General features: G+C 39.3%; 2 protein-coding genes across 2 annotated transcripts; both read right to left on the bottom strand.

Moving 5' to 3' along the window:
* Positions 1-412: 412 nt before the first annotated feature.
* Positions 413-1,282, bottom strand: LOC129081474 (olfactory receptor 5W2-like). Its single transcript, XM_054587139.1, has one exon. It carries the CDS (start codon positions 1,280-1,282, stop codon positions 413-415), a length of 870 nt encoding a protein of 289 aa, XP_054443114.1.
* Positions 1,283-10,338: 9,056 nt separating this feature from the next.
* Positions 10,339-11,277, bottom strand: LOC129081475 (olfactory receptor 1044-like). Its single transcript, XM_054587140.1, has one exon. It carries the CDS (start codon positions 11,275-11,277, stop codon positions 10,339-10,341), a length of 939 nt encoding a protein of 312 aa, XP_054443115.1.
* Between the last annotated feature and the right edge of the window lie 8,673 nt (positions 11,278-19,950).

Here is a 19,950-nt window from a genome sequence, read left to right on the forward strand (position 1 = left end):
CCCATTGTTTAAAGAAATGGAACCTTGGGTGGCTGAGTTGAACTGACATGGCTGGAGGGGTTGCTCTGCCCTTATGTCTCCCTGGGACTTACCCGTGAATCGAGAAAAGAGGGATGAAAAATCCTCGTTGAAAAACAATTAAGCGAACCTACTACTAGTCCTGTTTAGCTTATGGAGGCGACTAAGATAAATAATGAGTACTCCCTATGTTTCCTTTAGACACGATGATAAGAAGTGGAAAATATGTACAAAGGGCACTGGTGGGCCAATAGAAATGAGTGTCAAATACCTGCACGTTAGCTCTCAGGATCTTCAAATGAATACCTTGTGTGAAAACATGGCTTCAATCAGAGCACAATTTAGCGCCAACTGCTTTTTTCAGGGCATCTTTCACATCCTTATTCCTTAAGCTCTAGATCAGTGGGTTTAACATGGGGATAACAACTGTGTAGAAAACAGAGGCCACTTTGTCTGTGTCCATGGAGTAACTCGAGCTGGGTCGGAAATACATGAACAAGAGTGTCCCATAAAATATAGCCACAGCGGTTAGGTGGGAGGCACAGGTAGAGAAGGCTTTGCGTCTGCTCTCGGCCGATTTCATTCTCAGGATGGTAGTTATGATGTAGCTGTAGGAGAGGAGGCCAGTAACGATGCTGGTCCCCAGAACACAGCTACTGTAAGTGAACATCGCTATCTCATTGATGGTGGTGTCAGAGGTGGAGAGGGCTAGTAACGGTGGGAGGTCACAGAAAAAGTGATTGATGATATTGGAATTACAGAATGACAATTGAATTGTGCAATAGGTAAAGACTGCAGAATACAACAAACTTTGGACGTACACAATGGTCACTAGCTGGGCACAGACCTTCCTGGACATGGTTGTTGTATAAAGCAGTGGATTACAAATAGCTACGTAGCAGTCATATGCCATGACAGACAGCATGACACATTCCACATCTGCAAAGACACCAAAAGCAAACATCTGAACGGCACATAAGTGATATGCAATCCTCTTTTGCTCAGATAAGAAATCAGCCAGCATCTTGGGAGAGACCGTGGAGGAGGAGCAGACATCACAGAAAGACAGATTGCTCAGGAAGTAATACATGGGCGTGTGGATTCGGGGGTCCACGTTGATCAGCAGGATCATCCCTAGATTGGCGATCACCGTGATGCCATAAACCAGCAGGAAGAGCGCAAAGAGCCCCTGCTGCACATCCTGTCTGCCAGAGAGTCCTAAGAGTATGAAGTCCTCAAACACAGTGCAGTTCTCAAGAGCCATCACTCAGGCCTGGAGATCTCTGCTTGTGGAGGAAGAAAATGCAAGTGGAGGGAAAGTCATCTTACTGTCTTAGCAGTTAAACTGCTGGTTCTTTCCTTTTGTACATAATTAGAAAAAGAAGGAAACAATGGTAGGACTCCATGGAGAAACCTGACTATTTGAAAATACCTGCTATATAATATAAAACGATAAATGATAATAATATCTCTTACATTTACATAGCATTATACTGAGTCAAGGTCCACTTTTACATCAAATCATGCTAGTTCTGTAGGAACTGATGTGGCATTTAAGATAAGTTTTGTTACTCCTTTATAGTAGATTAAGAAATTGATGATTTACAATTGTGGCAATAGTTCTTAGATTAGTTGGTTCAGTCACCCACATCTTCTGATAGGATCGTTGTGGTTTTCCAATATTGTGGAGACTATGTTATATCTGTAATTTAGAAACATAGCTAGGTGATAGGTATGAATAATGAATATATTCTCTTATTTTCCCTTTATTTTTACAGTTGTGGAGTTGGCAGAGACATGGTGGGTATCTGGACTCCCCTACATCCCTGTTAAACCCTCAGGTGCTTTCCAGCCTCAGTAAACAAGGGTAGAGAGAGTCTGTGACACAGGGCCCACTGGCGCAGGAGGTGGTGGCTGCCGGAGAGGAGGCTGGCAGGGTCCTGAGCGCGACACGTTAGGCTGGAATGGCCTGGGCTCCCCACGCTCCCTCTGGCAGCTGTTGTTGTTCAGCAGAGCTTCTGAGCAATGTTTGGGACCTGACTCTGGGCGTGCTGGTAGCTAGGGTGACAGAAAGAGAGGGTGATGTATTTCCGTGTGAGTCACGGTCCTCTAATCAACTGGCATCCACGTGATGTATCACCAACAGAACAGATGTGTCAGACACACGATAAAAGTCCTCATCTGCCCACAGACCAGTAACTTCAGAGGGAAACTATGTTGAAATCTGCCCCTGTTTCTTTAAAAATTAAAATATTGCTTATTGTTTTCTTTGATCTCTATTTCTTTGAAAAACTCAGAAATAGGCCCTTCTTTGCTTTAAAAGAATTGGTCTTTGGAGGGCCAATTGAGTTCTATGTCCCACTGTTATAATTTACCCAATCAATAACTTATATATGTCATATATGACCCCTTCTCTTCTGTGAGAATATGATGACAGTGGAGTGGAAGGTAGAAGAACAGGAAAAGAAAATCTGAGGAATGACCTAGTGAAGTGATCCTTGGGCAGTTCTCTGAACCTTTGGCATGAACTGATTCCACTATCTGTCCCTATAGACACAGCTGAAAAAAAAAAGAAAAAGAAAAAGAAAATGCTTTCCTTAAACCAAAAGGAAAGCATGTCTTTAAAAAATCTAGAAAGTACAGGAAAGAGAATAAAAATAACAAATCTTACTACCTCCACAACGCATTATTGCAGTTCATTGCATTTTCTGCCTTTATGTATATGTCTTTAAATTTAGATGGATAAAAGTAATTAAAATAAAAGTTTATATAGTATTTCACACTTCTTAAAGAGTTATCGCATACTTTCCGTCCAATAAAGGTAAATATTAGCGAAATCTAAGGCAGAAAGGAAAGCAGCAGGCCCCGGTACCTGTCCCAGAGCGCTGGCGCCTGCATCCCATCCAGTCTGTCTGCGGAGGCTCCGCGCTGTCTCCGGACTCAGCTGGGTTATAGCGCCAACTTCGTGTCTGGTCACTGGGCGCTGCACACGCTGTGGCAGGAAAAAGTGACAGATGTAATGATATGTTTTGTCACGTGTTATTGTCTACAGACACGGTGAATGGGAAAGAAATACAGACTTAAAAGCATGTTAGGTGTTTTAAAGGCCACCGAAGTGATTTTCCACGAGGTAAACACAAGAAAGTGCTGTACCTGTGGGACCGAAGAGCTTTACGACCATTGTCTTGTCTCTCTCGTGTATTTGTGGAGGAGGCAGAGTCACCCTGGGCCCCTTCCCCTGACACCGCCCCCATCCTTGTTTGCCCCTCCGGTGCCCCCTGCCTCCAGGGGTGCAGGTTACCTCAGGCTCCACTCCCTTCCAGCAGGAACCAAGAGTCATCGTCATAAACATGGAAGCCCCTGTAGTCCACCTCCCACTCCCCATTAAATCCAGAGTTGGATCGCAAAACATTGTTGAAATTAAATAACTTACATCATTCCCAGAGGTTTTATGTTCTATTGGAATGGCTTTCTTTAACTCTGGGTTAGAAGGAAGGTATACAATAGAATTTAAGACTTCAGAGCAAACTGGAGAAAAAATATTCTTTATCTTCATGGGTTTCCTGGTATCACAGGTGCCCTCAAACACAAGATTGCACTGAAAGTTGTGTACGTATAATCTCCTTCACCAGACAGGGGTGGTTTGACCCTGAGGCATGGCTCTTTACCACATGGGCCGATGCATGACGCTTCACATAGCTCCCAAGGAAAACCAGGCTTAGTAAGGCTTCCTGTTGCAGGAAACAAGGAAAGTAGTGACTGAAGGTTGCTGAAAACATCTCTGATATATGAGCAAGCTAGTACTTTCTGGTAACAAAGCTCAATCCTTCAATGAAATACTTTAGGCAGGTTGAATGCTGTGTTAATTTCACAGTCATATTTTGAAAACTTGTGTTTATATGAAACAGCTAGAGACTGAAAAATCAGTAATGAAATCCTGCAGCTGCATACAGTCTGATAGTAAATAGTCTTTAATTTCCCAAAATTTTTTGAGATGTGCATTTGTATATTTTTAAAAGGTACATTTTTGATCATTTAAATGTCCCTTCTTGGAAACCCCGAACAAAAAATCAGCAAACAAGCCTTTCAGAGACTGTCTGTGGACCCTAACACAATTGCTGTCAATACGGTAAATAGTTGTGTGTTTTCATAAAGCCAACAGGATGAAAATCATTCTGTTTTTATTCTATCATGTCTGTATCCTTTCATTCAATATTATGCATATGATTTCTGCAAGCACTTCTATGTGATGATAGTGTATTTAATCTCTTTGCTGTGTAGTATTCCAATGAATAGTCATACTATATATTTTTGTCAAATCCCAAATAATGCTATATTGATCATGTTTATACATGCTTTGTGTGTACATATTGTCTCTTTTCTGTTGATTATGTCTCTGAAGGGGGATTTTAAGGAGGCTGTAAGAGAAAGCTACCGCACAGATTTCCAAAGGTGAACGTCCATTGTGAGTTCTGTCAGTGAGTGAGACCTGTGGTTATTCCTCATTCAAACAGGTACTTGATGTTAATACTGAGAATCTTTTTCACTGTAGCTGATCTTTAGGTGAGTCATGGTGCAGCATGTACATACAGAAAATGCTTAAGGGGTAAGTACACCATTTGTGTTAAAAAATATCGCAGTAATCAGTCACCAGACTAAGGAACAGGGTATTATCAGAATCAGTGAAGCCTTCTGCTTTCTTGCTGTTTGTACTTTGGTTCACTCATTCGACTCAGATCTGTTTGGGGTGACTGACAAGCATATGAAATCTGACTTTAAATACATTTCAGTTGTTTCCTGGGCAAGTGATGTGTTAGCTGGATGCTATCTATATGCATTTACGGTTAACACCCATCTTTGCTCTCACTTCAGTCTAGTTCAGTTGTACTCCTGCCCTGTTGGTGTTCAAGATAGTCCCTAGCTCATAGGTAAAATTTCCAAGGCCATGGGTTAAAATGGAAATATTATTATTACAAGAAGCTTGTCCTCTTGCTTTTCTACCCTCTTGTGTCTCAGAATCCCAGAAGCAATACCTCCCTAGATAACAGAGCAGCGTCATTGTGCTCATGGGGTTTCCCTAGCAATCTGAAATGTTTTCCCTCTAAGGCATTGTATCAGGGCACCTAGATATTGGATGACGTCTGGCCTGGGTAACTGTGGCCAACATTTAAGACTGTCCTTGCAATCTTATGATTGCTTCCTGTGTGAACCTTCAAAGTCCTGTCCTTGTCTCTGTTCACTAAACAAGCCACTTGAGCAAAGTGAGGCAGAGGCATGTGAAGTTGTGAAGTCTCTTGAGAAATGTTGTTTGGTTTAATTATCGCCTAAAGAATTCATCTGTTTGTCTTTAACACTCCTTTTATTTAGCATCCACAACCACTTTGTGTTCTTGCATAGACGATACAAAAAATAAACTCATGGCACATACTAGGTCATTCGTGGGGGTTTTTTTTCTTTATATGTACAAACATTCAATACAAATTAACTTTTTTGATATCTTTCTTTCAGGAGCGAGGCTGGTTCTTGGGTAAAGAAACAAAATGCACAGCCTGAACCTCGGAGTGTTTAAAAGCCCACTTTGATGGTAATGATTTAGGAGACAGAGTTGTAGGTTCAACAATGTTCTACGGCAAAGGCGGTGTATGAACCAAGCTGAGAGCTCGCTGGGGGGAGGGAGAGCCCCTGGAGGCAGGAAATGGATTGGGAATTGCAGCGCAGGGATTGACTCGTGCGACAAGTCCCCTGTTCTTTTTATACCTTAGTCACACTGGTCTTCATTAAGCTTTGAAATCCCAGAGAAAACATGGTTTTGTCCAACTTGAGGCCCCTCTACTAGCTGATCCATCTGTCTAGAGTGCTTCTCTAACTGCCGGAAGCTCTCAGGTAATTCCCACTTATTGTTTAGATCTCAGTTAATTGTTTATACCAGGGAGAACAATTTATCTTCCTTCCTTATACTTGCTCAATGTGCTTTGGATATATAGTGTCCAGTCTTTTCACATTATGGCATAATCATAGTTTATTATAAATAGTTTGAATGATCACATATAAAAATTTGTCCCTTACACTAGATGATGAGCTTCTTCAGTATAAAAGCTGCTCGAGCTGCTGTGAAATTAAAAGCACATAGAAGTGCAACAGACACTTTGTAAACTCAATAACTTTTTGAAAATAAGTTAATGCACAAATAAAAAATTGACACAATAAAAACATGGTAACTGAAAGTCCACAGCATCTCCGCAAATAAGGAGTACTTCATATACATTCAAGACTTTAAAGAAGCCATGGAGTATTTAGGAAATGACACATTTTGGAATAGGTGAACCAGAGTAGAAGTAGTTATTGGATCATACCAAATTAATCAAAACCAGTTAAATTTTTACGGATATTGTGTATGTAAATTATACGTATTCATATACATGGAATGCATATACATATATAACTTTTCAATGTAACCAGTTTTTGTTTCTAAATTTTTCCATGGCCCCTTTTATCCTTGGTCTGTAGGCTCTAAGTCCGAGGGTTTAACATACATGGGGATCACAAAGGTGTAAACAGTGCGCTCATTTTGTCTTGATCTATGGGATAGGAAGAACTTGGCCTGAACTGCACGAAGAGTAGAGTCTCCTGGGAAATTGCCAACACAGAATTTAAGGGGGAGGTGCAGATGGATTAAGGTTTGAACTTCCCCTCAGTGCAGTTGATCTTCATCACTGATAGGATGACATAACAATTACACACAAAAAGTCCTGATAGACTCATCAGTTCAGTGAAGCCCCAAACTGAACATCAGCAACTCATTGACCTGAGAATATGAGCCAAATTAAGAGAAGGTGAGGTGGGCCATCACAGAAGAATTGGTTAACTTTGTTTGAGCCACAGAAACAAAAGCAGGATATTAATATTGTATTATTGAAGCATCCCTAATTCCCTTCATGTGTTCCCCAGCCATGAGCAGGGAGCACACTCTGCTGGACATGGGGAACGTATAGAGGAAGGGGTTGCTAATGGCCTTGTGCCCATGAAAAGCCATCATCGCCAGCTATGGACACTGAGACTCTGCCTAGGAGCAGAAGATCAAGAATTGCAGTGAGTAGTCACAGAAGGAAATTGACTTCTTGGCAATGAGACCTGCCTGCAGTGGTGAGCAGAGGTCACTGAAAGAGCGGTGGCTGAGAAATGAATACATCGGCAGGTGCACCCAGAAGGAGGGCAAAAGAGGAAGAAGTATTACTAGCATCTCAGAAACTTTACCCACATCTATCACAAATGATATCCAATATGATAGATGAGTTTGTACATTTCTGAGGTATACAGTAGTCAAACCGTATAATTTTTTACACATCTACGTCTGACTCGTTCACTCAATATTATGTCTGTAAAATTTCTCTATGCTATTGCATTTGCAAGAAGTTTGTTCATCTTCATTGCTGTGTAGTTTCCCAATGTACAGACTCATCATGACGTAATTTACTGAATTGAGACCATGTGTCAACAAACTATAGCACGTCGTGTGAGTGAAGCTTGGACACACCATTTATTTAAATGTTGCTGATGACTGCTTTTATGAAACAAAGGAAACTCTCAGTGGTTATGAAAACATTTTATGGCCCACCAATCTTAAAAATGTACATTAATTAACACTTTAAGGAAAAGTTTGTTAACTCTTGACCCAAAGTGTTCAAGCTCAATGAAGACCAGTGTGACTATAAAATTGAGTTGTTTTCAGTTTACAGTATTGTAAATAACTCAATGGTGAATAATTTGTACATGCCTTTGGTGAAGGTATTCATTCATTTCTCCTGGGTACAATTCTAAGAGCAGTATTGGGGTCACTCTATATATATGGTTACCTTTTCTCAAGTGCTTTCAATGGTTTAGGCAGTCTTCTCTGCATTTTGTCAGTTAATCATGTAGCAGTCGACGATGCAGGTAATGTATTCTCCCCAGTTCCCAGCTAAGTTAACTGAGGCTTAGAACAACTAAGTGAGTTGTTGAATGTGCCACTCAATAGCTGGGTACAGACGTGGTGTATGAGTCAAGGGAATCTGGCTTCTTCCCTCCTAATCAGTACATGATAACACGCAGAAACACACACATGCTTTTCTGAGGTATTTACTTTATCCTTTAAGACAACCAGCTGCAATCCAGTGTAGCATTAACTTCAAGCAGCAATATTAAACCTTGTAAATGTTTTCTTATATGTTGGGGTTATAAACTGCGATTTACTGTGTGAAAAATGAATGTTTAGTGAAATTCTTGTGAGAGAATATGTGTGTGTGTGTTTGAGGGTGTTGTGGGTTCCCATTTAGAGCTTGCAATTAGGAATTAGATGACTCTTGCAAGGTCATATCTCACATGGAATATATCTGCATCCCTGTGGCTTTCTTAGAGGTGTCGTCTGCATATTTGTTTGTCAAACTATAGATCAGCAGGTTCATCACGAGGACGATCATGGTGTGGAATGGAGATAAATTAGCAAATAATGGGAGAAGAATCCCCTGATGGGTGGCCACAGAAGTCAGGTGAGAGGCCCATGTAGAGAAGGTTTCCTCCTCCCACAGGAAAAGTGTACTGTAAGACTGAGAAAAAGGTGAAAGAGTAGGAGGTGAAGATGTTATAAAACAGGGAATTTCCATCAGCTGCCCTTTGTGAGGAGAAGCCACTCATTAATTGATGTGCCTGTGCTCGCTAGCTTAAACAGGGAGGGGATCACATGAAAAAATGACTAATAACATTTTTATCCCAGTACTTCAGAGTAAATGCAAAGGGTGTGTGAACCAAGGAGCTGTGGTTGTCTCCAATGTATGACAAGACACCAGCTTTCTAAAGTAACTGTATTTGAAAATGATCAGTATGCCCAAGTGGCATAGTTGGGGGTGGTATATTCTGGTCTTCTTGTATTGTTTAATTTTGAATTATCTTGGTACCCAAATATTGTATTTTGCCTATGTATGTATATGTGTATTTTAAACCTTTCTTTCTTTCTTTCTTTTTCTCTTCTTTTCTTTTCTTTACAAATGACAACCTCATTCAATTAAATGAATACTCTGAGAACTAGAAATTATTTAATTTTTTTAAAATAACAGTATTATTAGTTATTCAATAACAGTGCAAACATCAGGTACAATTAACTTAAGCTATTAAAATAGTTTTAGCATTGCTTAACATCCAACCGCTAAACAATGACTGACATTAATGTTAAAAATGTGTTATAAATGGTTTCCATTAATTTCACAGTTCATGGAAACCAGTTTAACACACAACAACTACACTACTCATGTAAATACTACTTGTTTGTTTGTTTTCGTCATTGAACATAAATTTTTGTTAATAATTCTTTTCAAAATAAACTACATCCATTGGGCATTTCAGTTTTTTAAAAAACGTTAATTAGTATAATGCTATGAACATAATGTGAAGGGAGATAAAGCAAATACATTATACACTTTATACATTAAAGAGATAGTGGCTATTAGAGAAGGTCAATGTCCTATACCCCCAAGTGCCATTCATACAGTTTCTGTATAGTTGTCAAGAGCATGTATCTGTTCTCCAGAGTGAGGGCAAGAGAGGAAATTCACAGTTTGATGTGAAGACTATGATGAGCTGAATAAATCTAGGGCTGCTGATCCTGCCGATCGCTGGGGGAGAAAAGGCCCTTGTCCCTAGTACTTACTCACCCTACGTCAAAGAATAAGTACAGGTGGATTTTTGTAGGTGGACATATTAGAATAAAATAAAACTAAGAAAGTTCTTTTCATTATCATTCACAAAACCTGCCTTTTACATCTGTCTTGCAGGGGACACACCTACATTCATTCAATAAATATTTGTGAATGGCATCATGAAAATGAGCAAAGTAAATAGCAAAGTAGAATTAATGATGAAGAAGATGAAAAAGAGTCTTGCATATGGGACCTTGAGCTAAGGCAAGAGAATTTTAACAATATTATTAATTTAAATGCTAATGACTTCCAAGTGTTATGATAGCAAATTTATAAAATGGTACAAGCACATAGGGACACAAAAGCTAACTTAAACCACTGGGAATTAATACAAGGAGGGAACTGGTACTGTGTCCATATCTCTCTGGGATTTATACCCATTTATAGAGCAGAGCAGTACACAAAGATCTTCTTTGCAAAACTATAGAGTAAGCCTTTCTTAGTTTGAAGAGATAAAGATTCATTATGACTATTCTCTACAATCAATTTAGGCACAAAGGTAGATAATGAAACATTCAGAATTGTATTGGAGAGGCTTCAGAAAACTCTGCATCTCAACGTCATTAAAATAACTTTGGGATAGAACATGCTTTCATTCAGAGAATACATTGGTGCCAATTGCTTTTTTCAGGGCGCCTTTCACATCTTGATTCCTTAAGCTGTAGATCAATGGGTTTAACATGGGGATGACAACTGTGTAGAAAACAGAGGCCACTTTGTCTGTGTCCATGGAATAACTTGAGTTGGGCCGGAAATACATGAACACGAGTGCCCCATAAAATATAGCCACAGCGGTTAGGTGGGAGGCACAGGTAGAAAAGGCTTTGCGTCTGCCCTCGGTCGATTTCATTCTCAGGATGGTAGTAATGATGTAGCTGTAGGAGAGGATGATAGTGATGACACTGAATCCCGCCAGACAGCTACAGGAAATGGTCATCACTATTTCACTGATGGTTGTGTCTGAGGTGGAGAGAGCTAGTAAGGGTGGGAGGTCACAGAAAAAATGATTGATGACATTGGAATTGCAGAATGATAATCGAATTGTGCAATAGGTAAAGATGGTGGTATCTATAAAACCTGTGGTGTAGGCAGCAGCCACGAGCTGGATGCACACTCTCCTGGACATGGTCACTGAATACAGAAGTGGATTACAAATGGCTACGTAGCGGTCATACGCCATGACAGACAGCATGACACATTCCACATCTGCAAAGGCACTAAAAGCAAACATCTGAATGACACAAAGATTATATGGGATCTTCTTTTGCTCAGATAAGAAATCAGCCAGCATCTTGGGAGAGACAGCGGAGGAGTAGCAGACATCACACAAAGACAGATTGCTCAGGAAGTAATACATGGGTGTGTGGAGTCGGGGGTCCACGTTGATCAGCAGGATCATCCCTAGATTGGCGATCAGCGTGATGCCATAAACCAGCAGGAAGAGCGCGAAGAGCCCCTGCTGCACATCCTGTCTGCCAGAGAGTCCTAAGAGAATGAAGTCCGCAAACACAGTGCAGTTCTCAACGGCCATCACTCAGGCCTGGAGATCCCTTGTTGTAGAGGAAGAACATCCAAGTGGAAGGAAAACCTCCTTACTCTCCTGATGGTGAACTTCTGGTTTTTTCAATTTGCCAGTTATTAGAAAAGGAGATAAACAATGCAGATCCTCTTTAAGTAAACTCTCTCTGCAATGTATTTAATGTAATGTGAATTGATAATATGATAATAACACAGCTTACATTTTGATCACACTATATAGATTATGTAGCACACATTGATCTGAATGAACTAATTTTATTTCCATACCAACCAATGTAGTATTTTTCCATCTCCTGGATTGAGAAGTTGGTGTCGTCATAGTCAAGCAAGTAGCTCTTACATTTATTTGGTCAAGATAAGCCCCATCTTATAACAAGGTTGTTTCTGTTCTTGATGTAGTATTAGTGTTGTTATAGTCTGTAATAAAGAGGCATAGTGAACTGAGAGATGCAGGTATCAAATATATTTCTTTGTTTTTCCCAATGATCCAATATTTTAACAGACTCATCTTCAACTTGGTTCTTGATATAACATGTCCCCACTTGCTAATTATCTCCTCGTCCTATCCAGACTTAGTAAACCAGGGACAAAGCTAGCCTGTGACCCATGACTCCCAGAGCAGGGAGGGTTCACTAGAGAAGGAGTTGGAGGGGTCTCCATGAATGATACGTTAGAGAGCGCAAACTGGAATACGCTAGTGTGAACCATGCTTCCACTTACAACTTTGCTCAGGGAAATCATGAAGAAATTTCAGTACTTGATAGCAGGCATCCTGGAAGCACAGGTGACCCAGAGACAAGTATGAATCAATGTATGAGACCTCTTCTTGTAATCTGCTAGAATCCACTCAATCTCTTCACCAGTTGATCAGATGTGCAAGATGCGAGGTAAATGTTTTCTTGTATCCACAGTGCCCAGCCTGAGAAATTAGTGTCTGAACTGTGCCCCATCCCAATCCCCTAGGAACTGTAACATTGCTTTATTGATTTTTTTGATCCCCTTGCTTTTGAGTATCTCTGAAATCTGCTTTCCTTAGGTTAAATGTGTTGGTCCTTGGAAGTCCAATTAAGTTCTATGTTCTACTCTTATATTTCACACACCAAGTGTATTATATATAATACAATATGTGAAATTCTGTCTGTGAATATAGAAGAAAATGAATTGAACTTAGGATAGAAAGAGAAATACATTGGAATAATGATGTAGTCATCCACATACAGGTCTGCAGGTGACCTGGTGAACTCATCTAATTATTTGTGCTTATGAAGACATATTGTTAAAAAAGCAACTTCATTTCAAAATGAAAATATTTGTAAAATATATAAAAATACAGGTAAGAGATTAAAAACAAAAAATTTCGATCCACCGTCATGAAAGATATTCACATTTTATTCTTCCTTGCCATTTGTGAATGTCTTTAAAACAAAGAGAGTGGTAAAAGTAACTAAAAGTCTGTATAATATTTCACACCCCCCATTGGCTTCACAACATGCTTTCAGTCAAATAAAGATAAAAAACTAAAGAAATCTAAAATAGAAACTAGAAAACCACGAGAACAACTGTACCTGTCGCAGAGCACCGACTCCTCCGTTGCCCGGAGCCTGTGTGCGGAGGGTTCAGCCCTGTCTCTCAGTGGCCTGCTTATTATGTTACCGGGGCTGTGCCTGGGCCTGGGTGCTGGTCTCTCAGGAATAGGTGACGTGTGTAACAAGGTGTGTCATCATCTGTTACTCCCTACAGGCCGGGCAGTTGAGAAAGGAACATGGACCTTTTTAAAATGTTACTTCTGTCCCTGTCCCCCTTATTGCCTAATATTGTACTTACTTAGCAGAGTAAAATGACCACACTGAGGGTTCTTTACTCCCAGCCCACGAAGCCATATACAGGCATTTTGTTTTAATTCCATAATTTATAAGAAAACCACTCAGGTTACACACAAAGACTCACATATTCAAATACTGTCTCATCAAACAGGTTAACAAAATAAAGAGTTTTGTTACTCTTTACAGTGTTGTTATACTGTACCAAGATACAGAAAACTGACTATAATCATTGCGCTTAGGGAAAACTATGATGGGATTTTTAATATTTAAACTAAAATTACATCAGAAGAAATATAACTTATATCTAAGCAATTATTGTGAATAATCAATGCAACCATTTCCACATTAATATTTTCATTCTTTGCTAATGGCCTGTAGGTGTATAAAGAATCTTCATGCCCTAAAATTTAGCCATGAGTAAAATTATACATGCATAGTTTATCATAGATAGTTTTTCCTGAAATATAAATGGTAAGAAATGGCCTTAAAAAACATGTACATTTGCATTTAAATAAAGTCAATTTTGGCTTTTTTGCCACAGTGAGATGTTTTATATTGTGCAATAATCACCACATATTTTCATATATTTTATGATATATATATATCCTGAGTTGTTTCTAATAAAGTCATTGTATGCAACAAAGGTTGAAACCCAGAGGTAATAAGTAATCTGGAGTCTTCTATGCATTTTCATTAAATTCATAAAAGTTGCCCAAAAGTTGTTCTTTGAATGTTTGGTAAAATTCACCTGAGAAGCCATCAGGTCCAGGACTTTTTTTAGGGGGGAGGTTTTCATTACTATTTCAATCTTCCTAGTTGAAATCTGTCTGTTCAGAATCCCTGATCCTTCCCAATTCAGTTTTGGAAGATGGTATGTTTCTAGGAATTTATCTATTTGATCGTGATTGTCCAGATGGTTGCCATGGTGTTATTTGTAATATTTCCTCACAATTCTTTGTAGGTCTTTGGCATGGGGAAGAGGGAATCCTCATGCACTGTTGGTGGTGAATAGAAAGAGAGGGTGATGTATTTCCGTGTGAGTCACTATCCTCTAATCAACTGGCATCCACGTGATGTATCACCAACAGAACAGATGTGTCAGACACACGATAAAAGTCCTCATCTGCCCACAGACCAGTAACTTCAGAGGGAAACTATGTTGAAATGTGCCCCTGTTTCCTTAAAAATTAAAATATTGCTTATTGTTTTCTTTGATCTCTATTTCTTTGAATAACTCAGAAATAGGCCCTTCTTTGCTTTAAAAGAATTGGTCTTTGGAGGGCCAATTGAGTTCTATGTCCCACTGTTATAATTTACCCAATCAATAACTTACATATGTCATATATGACCCCTTCTCTTCTGTGAGAATATGATGACAGTGGAGTGGAAGGTAGAAGAACAGGAAAAGAAAATCTGACGAATGACCTAGTGAAGTGATCCTTGTGCAGTTCTCTGAACCTTTGGCATGAACTGATTTCACTGTCCCTGTAGACACAGCTAAAAAAAAAACAAAAAAAGAAAAAGAAAATGCTTTCCTTAAACCAAAAGGAAAACATCTCTTTAAAAAATCTAGAAAGTACAGGAAAGAGAATAAAAATAACAAATCTTACTACCTCCACAACGCATTATTGCAGTTCATTGCATTTTCTGCCTTTATGTATATGTCTTTAAATTTAGATGGATAAAAGTAATTAAAATAAAAGTTTCTAAAGTATTTCATACTTCTTAAAGAGTTATCGAATACTTTCAGTCCAATAAAGGGTAAATATTAGCGAAATCTAAGGCATAAAGGAAAGCAGCCGGCCCCGGTACCTGTCCCAGAGCGCTGGCGCCTGCATCCCATCCAGTCTGCCTGCGGAGGCTCCGCGCTGTCTCCGGACTCAGCTGGGTTATAGCGCCAACTTCGTGTCTGGTCACTGGGCGCTGCACACGCTGTGGCAGGAAAAAGTGACAGATGTAATGATATGTTTTGTCACATGTTATTGTCTACAGACAGGGTGAATGGGAAAGAAATACAGACTTAAAAGCATGTTAGGTGTTTTAAAGGCCACTGAAGTGATTTTCCACGAGGTAAACACAAGGAAGTGCTGTACCTGTGTGACCGAAGAGCTTTACGACCATTGTCTTGTCTCTCTGGTGTATTTGTGGAGGAGGCAGAGTCACCCTGGGCCCCTTCCCCCGACTCCTCCCCATCCTCGTTTGCCCCTCCGGTGCCCCCTGCCTCAGGCTCCACTCCCTTCCAGCAGGAACCAAGAGTCATCGTCATAAACATGGAAGCCCCTGTAGTCCACCTCCCACTCCCCATTAAATCCAGAGTTGGTTCGCAATACATTGTTGAAATTAAATAACTTACATCATTCCCAGAGGTTTTATGTTCTATTGGAATGGCTTTCTTTAACTCTGGGTTGAGAAGGAAGATATACTATAGAATTTAAGACTTCAGAGCAAACTGGAGAAAAAATATTCTTTATCTTCATGGGTTTCCTGGTATCACAGGTGCCCTCAAACACAAGATTGCACTGAAAGTTGTGTACGTATAATCTCCTTCACCAGACAGGGGTGGTTTGACCCTGAGGCATGGCTCTTTACCACATGGGCCGATGCATGACGCTTCACATAGCTCCCAAGGAAAACCAGGCTTAGTAAGGCTTCCTGTTGCAGGAAACAAGGAAAGTAGTGACTGAAGGTTGCTGAAAACATCTCTGATATATGAGCAAGCTAGTACTTTCTGGTAACAAAGCTCAATCCTTCAATGAAATAATTTATTCAGGTTGTATGCTGTGTTAATTTCACAGTCATATTTTGAAAACTTGTGTTTATATGAAACAGCTAGAGACTGAAAAATCAGTAATGAAATCCTGCAGCTGCATACAGTCTGATAGTAAATAGTCTTTGATTTCCCAAAATTTTTTGAGATGTGCATTTGTATATTTTTAAAAGGTACATTTTTGATTATTTAAATGTCCCTTCTTGGAAACCCCGAACAAAAAAATCAGCAAACAAGCCTTTCAGAGACTGTCTGTGGACCCTAACACAATCGCTGTCAATACGGTAAATAGTTGTGTGTTTTCATAAAGCCGACAGGATGAAAATCATTCTGTTTTTATTCTATCATGTCTGTATCCTTTCATTCAATATTATGCATATGATTTCTGCAAGCACTTCTATGTGATGATAGTGTATTTAATCTCTTTGCTGTGTAGTATTCCAATGAATAGTCATACTATATATTTTTTGTCAAATCCCAAATAATGCTATATTGATCATGTTTATACATGCTTTCTGTGTACGTATTGTCTCATTTCTGACATTCGTAGATTGGCAGACTTCGTAGAAATCAGTATGATGATATTTACTAAATCTAAATTTTCTGCACATGCTCACGTACATTTTCAACTCCTGGCTTTAAATAGAATGTAAATGTGCGTATATGCCTACCAAAGGTACTACGAGTGTTCCCACTAAAATTATTAGTAATAACAAGAGAAAACAACTCAGCATCCTACTCTGCATTTTAAAGTAAATGAATTAATAATATAGTTGTAAAAAGAATGCTATACAACAAAGGGAATCAATGTCTTCCAACTGAATGTATCAATCTGCACAACTGTGTAACTGACTAAAGCAGCACATGCTTTAGGTGTCTGCTGGTGTATGGCTCAAAACAACATAAAACTAATTTATCATGACAAAAACCAACAATGTGTTATTCCTTGGGGTGAGGAGACTACTGACTTAAGAGGATAGCTCCGTGCCCTGACCGGTGTGGCTCAATTACTTAGGTGTTGTCGACAAAGTGAAATGTCGCCAGTTCTATTCCCAGTCAGGGCACATGCTTGGGTTGCAGGTTCAGTCCCTAGTCGGGGCACATGCAGGAGGCAACCAATTGATCTCTCCTTCTCACATCAATAATTCTCTCCCTCTTCGATTCCCTTTCTTGCTCTCTCTTTAAAAATGAATAAATATTTTTATAAAAAAAGGATACCTCAAGTAGAGGACTTTGTTGATGATAGTAGTGTTCTATTTGTGGTTTTGGCCCTGGTTATAACAGTATTTATTTTTTAATTATGCTAGCTGTATACATATCACTTAAGTGTTCCCATCTACATTACATATTAAAAAGGATTTCCAAAAAACAAGTCTAATTTTGCACCAGTAGATCTGTGACACTTCAGACATTTATTATCGTAAAATGTTTACTTAAAGTGCTGCCTTGTCTAAAATAAAGTTCAGTATATTCTTGTAAAATAATGGAGCAACTCTTATAATTTATTTCTGTGAATATTTGTTATCAATATTACTGTATTTTTTAATTTTATTTTAATTTGTTTTTTCAAATACATTTGTCTCTGCCTACTCCCCACCCCTTTCCCTTGCCCCTTCCCTTCTTCCCTCCCTCAGCTCTTCCCCTTTGGTTTTGTCCATGAGTTCCTGCTATATGTTCCTTGACTTTCCCCTACCCATTTTTTTCCCCGCCGCCCCTCTTTCCTTCTTGTCTCTGTTGGTTTCTTTTCCTTTCAGTGTTGCTACTCTAATTTTCCTTGCATCTTTGTATTGTTGGTTAAGTTCCACTTAGAGGTGAGGTCATATGGTATTTGTCTTTCGCCCCCTGGCTTATTTCGCTTAGCATAATGCTCTCCAGTTCCATCCATGCTGTCATGAAGTTTAGTAGTTCTTTTCTTCTTTCTGCTGCTTAGTATTCCATTGTGTATATGTACCATAACTTTTTGATCCAATCATCTACAGATGGGTTTAGGTTGCTTCCAACACTTGGCTATTGTAAACTGGGCTGCTATGAACATTGGGGTGCATAGGTTCTTTTGAATTGGCATTTTGGGATTCTTAGGGTATAGTCCCAGCAGGGGAATCACTGGATCAAAAGGCAGTTCCATTTTCAGCTTTCTGAGGAAATTCCACACTGCTTTCCACAGTGGCTGCACCAGTCTGCATTCCCACCAACAGTGGACTAGCGTTCCCTTTTCTCCACAGCCTCGCCAGCACCTGTTGTTTGTGGATCTGTTTATGATGGCCGTTCTGACCGGTGTGAGGTAGTACCTCATGGTGGTTTTGATCTGCATTTCTCTGATGGCTAGTGATGCTGAGCATCCTTTCAAATGTCTCTGGGTCCTCTGTATCTCCTCCTCGGATAAGCGTCTGCTCAGGTCCTTTGCCCGTTTTTGGATTGGATCGTTTGTCTTCTTGGAGTGGAGTCGAGTGAGTTCTTTATATATCTTGGAGATCAAACCTCTATGATGTATCATTAGCGAATATATTTTCCCATAGGGTTGGCTCCCTTTTCATTTTGCTGATGTTTTCTTTCTCCGTGCAGAAGCTTCTTATTTTGATGAACTCCCACTTGTTTACTCTTTCCTTTATGTCCCTTGCTTTAGGAGACATATCAGTGAAAAAATTGATGCACGAGATATCTGAGATTCCTGCCAATGTTCTCTTCTAGGACTTTTATGGTGTTGTGACTTCTATTTAAGTCTTTCATCCATCTTGAGTTTATTTTTGTGTATGGTGTCAGCTGATGATCCAATTTCAATTTTTTGCATGTACCCGTCAATTTATAGATTCAACACAATCCCTATTAAGATACCAATGACATATTCCACAGAAATAGAACAGACATTTCAAACATTTATATGGAACCATGAATGACCCCGAATAGCCTCAGGAATTTTGAGAAAGAAAAACAAAGTAGGAGGGATCACAATACCGGACATCAAACTCTACTACAAAGCCACTATACTCAAAACAATCTGGTACTGGCACAAGAACAGACCCATAGACCAGTGGAACAGAATAGAAACCCCAGAAATAAGCCCAGGTCTCTATGGACATCTAATATTCGACAAAGGGGGCAGAAGCATAAAATGGGGCAATAACAGCCTCTTCAACAAATGGTGTTCGGAGAGCTGGATGATTACTGTATTTTTTTAAAGCAAAGAAGTCTTATTCAAATAAGAGCATTTCTACTACTGTTTGCAGGAACAAGGGACCAGTCAACCTGGTTTCCCTTGGTGCCATTTCCAAGCATAAACTCCCAAAACTGGAATAGTTAGGTCAAGAAGCAGTACCATTTTTAATTTTGTGAGTTATGTCCACACTGCTTTCCACCCTGTCTGAACCAATCTGCATTCCCGCCAACAGTGCATGAGGATTCCCTCTTCCCCATGCCGAAGACCTACAAAGAATTGTGAGGAAATATTACAAATAACACCATGGCAACCATCTGGACAATCACGATCAAATAGATAAATTCCTAGAAACATACCATCTTCCAAAACTGAATTGGGAAGGATCAGGGATTCTGAACAGACAGATTTCAACTAGGAAGATTGAAATAGTAATGAAAACCTCCCCCCTAAAAAAAGTCCTGGACCTGATGGCTTCTCAGGTGAATTTTACCAAACATTCAAAGAACAACTTTTGGGCAACTTTTATGAATTTAATGAAAATGCATAGAAGACTCCAGATTACTTATTACCTCTGGGTTTCAACCTTTGTTGCATACAATGACTTTATTAGAAACAACTCAGGATATATATATATCATAAAATATATGAAAATATGTGGTGATTATTGCACAATATAAAACATCTCACTGTGGCAAAAAAGCCAAAATTGACTTTATTTAAATGCAAATGTACATGTTTTTTAAGGCCATTTCTTACCATTTATATTTCAGGAAAAACTATCTATGATAAACTATGCATGTATAATTTTACTCATGGCTAAATTTTAGGGCATGAAGATTCTTTATACACCTACAGGCCATTAGCAAAGAATGAAAATATTAATGTGGAAATGGTTGCATTGATTATTCACAATAATTGCTT

This window comes from Pteronotus mesoamericanus, unplaced genomic scaffold (genome assembly GCF_021234165.1).
Source record: "Pteronotus mesoamericanus isolate MK-2021 breed Mesoamerican mustached bat unplaced genomic scaffold, CSHL_Meso_final scaffold_1066, whole genome shotgun sequence".
Taxonomy (NCBI): domain Eukaryota; kingdom Metazoa; phylum Chordata; class Mammalia; order Chiroptera; family Mormoopidae; genus Pteronotus; species Pteronotus mesoamericanus.

Bases quoted from the DNA above. Each gene is read 5' to 3' on its own strand.
- LOC129081474 (XM_054587139.1), bottom strand. From the start codon at position 1,282: ATGGCTCTTGAGAACTGCACTGTGTTTGAGGACTTCATACTCTTAGGA.
- LOC129081475 (XM_054587140.1), bottom strand. From the start codon at position 11,277: ATGGCCGTTGAGAACTGCACTGTGTTTGCGGACTTCATTCTCTTAGGA.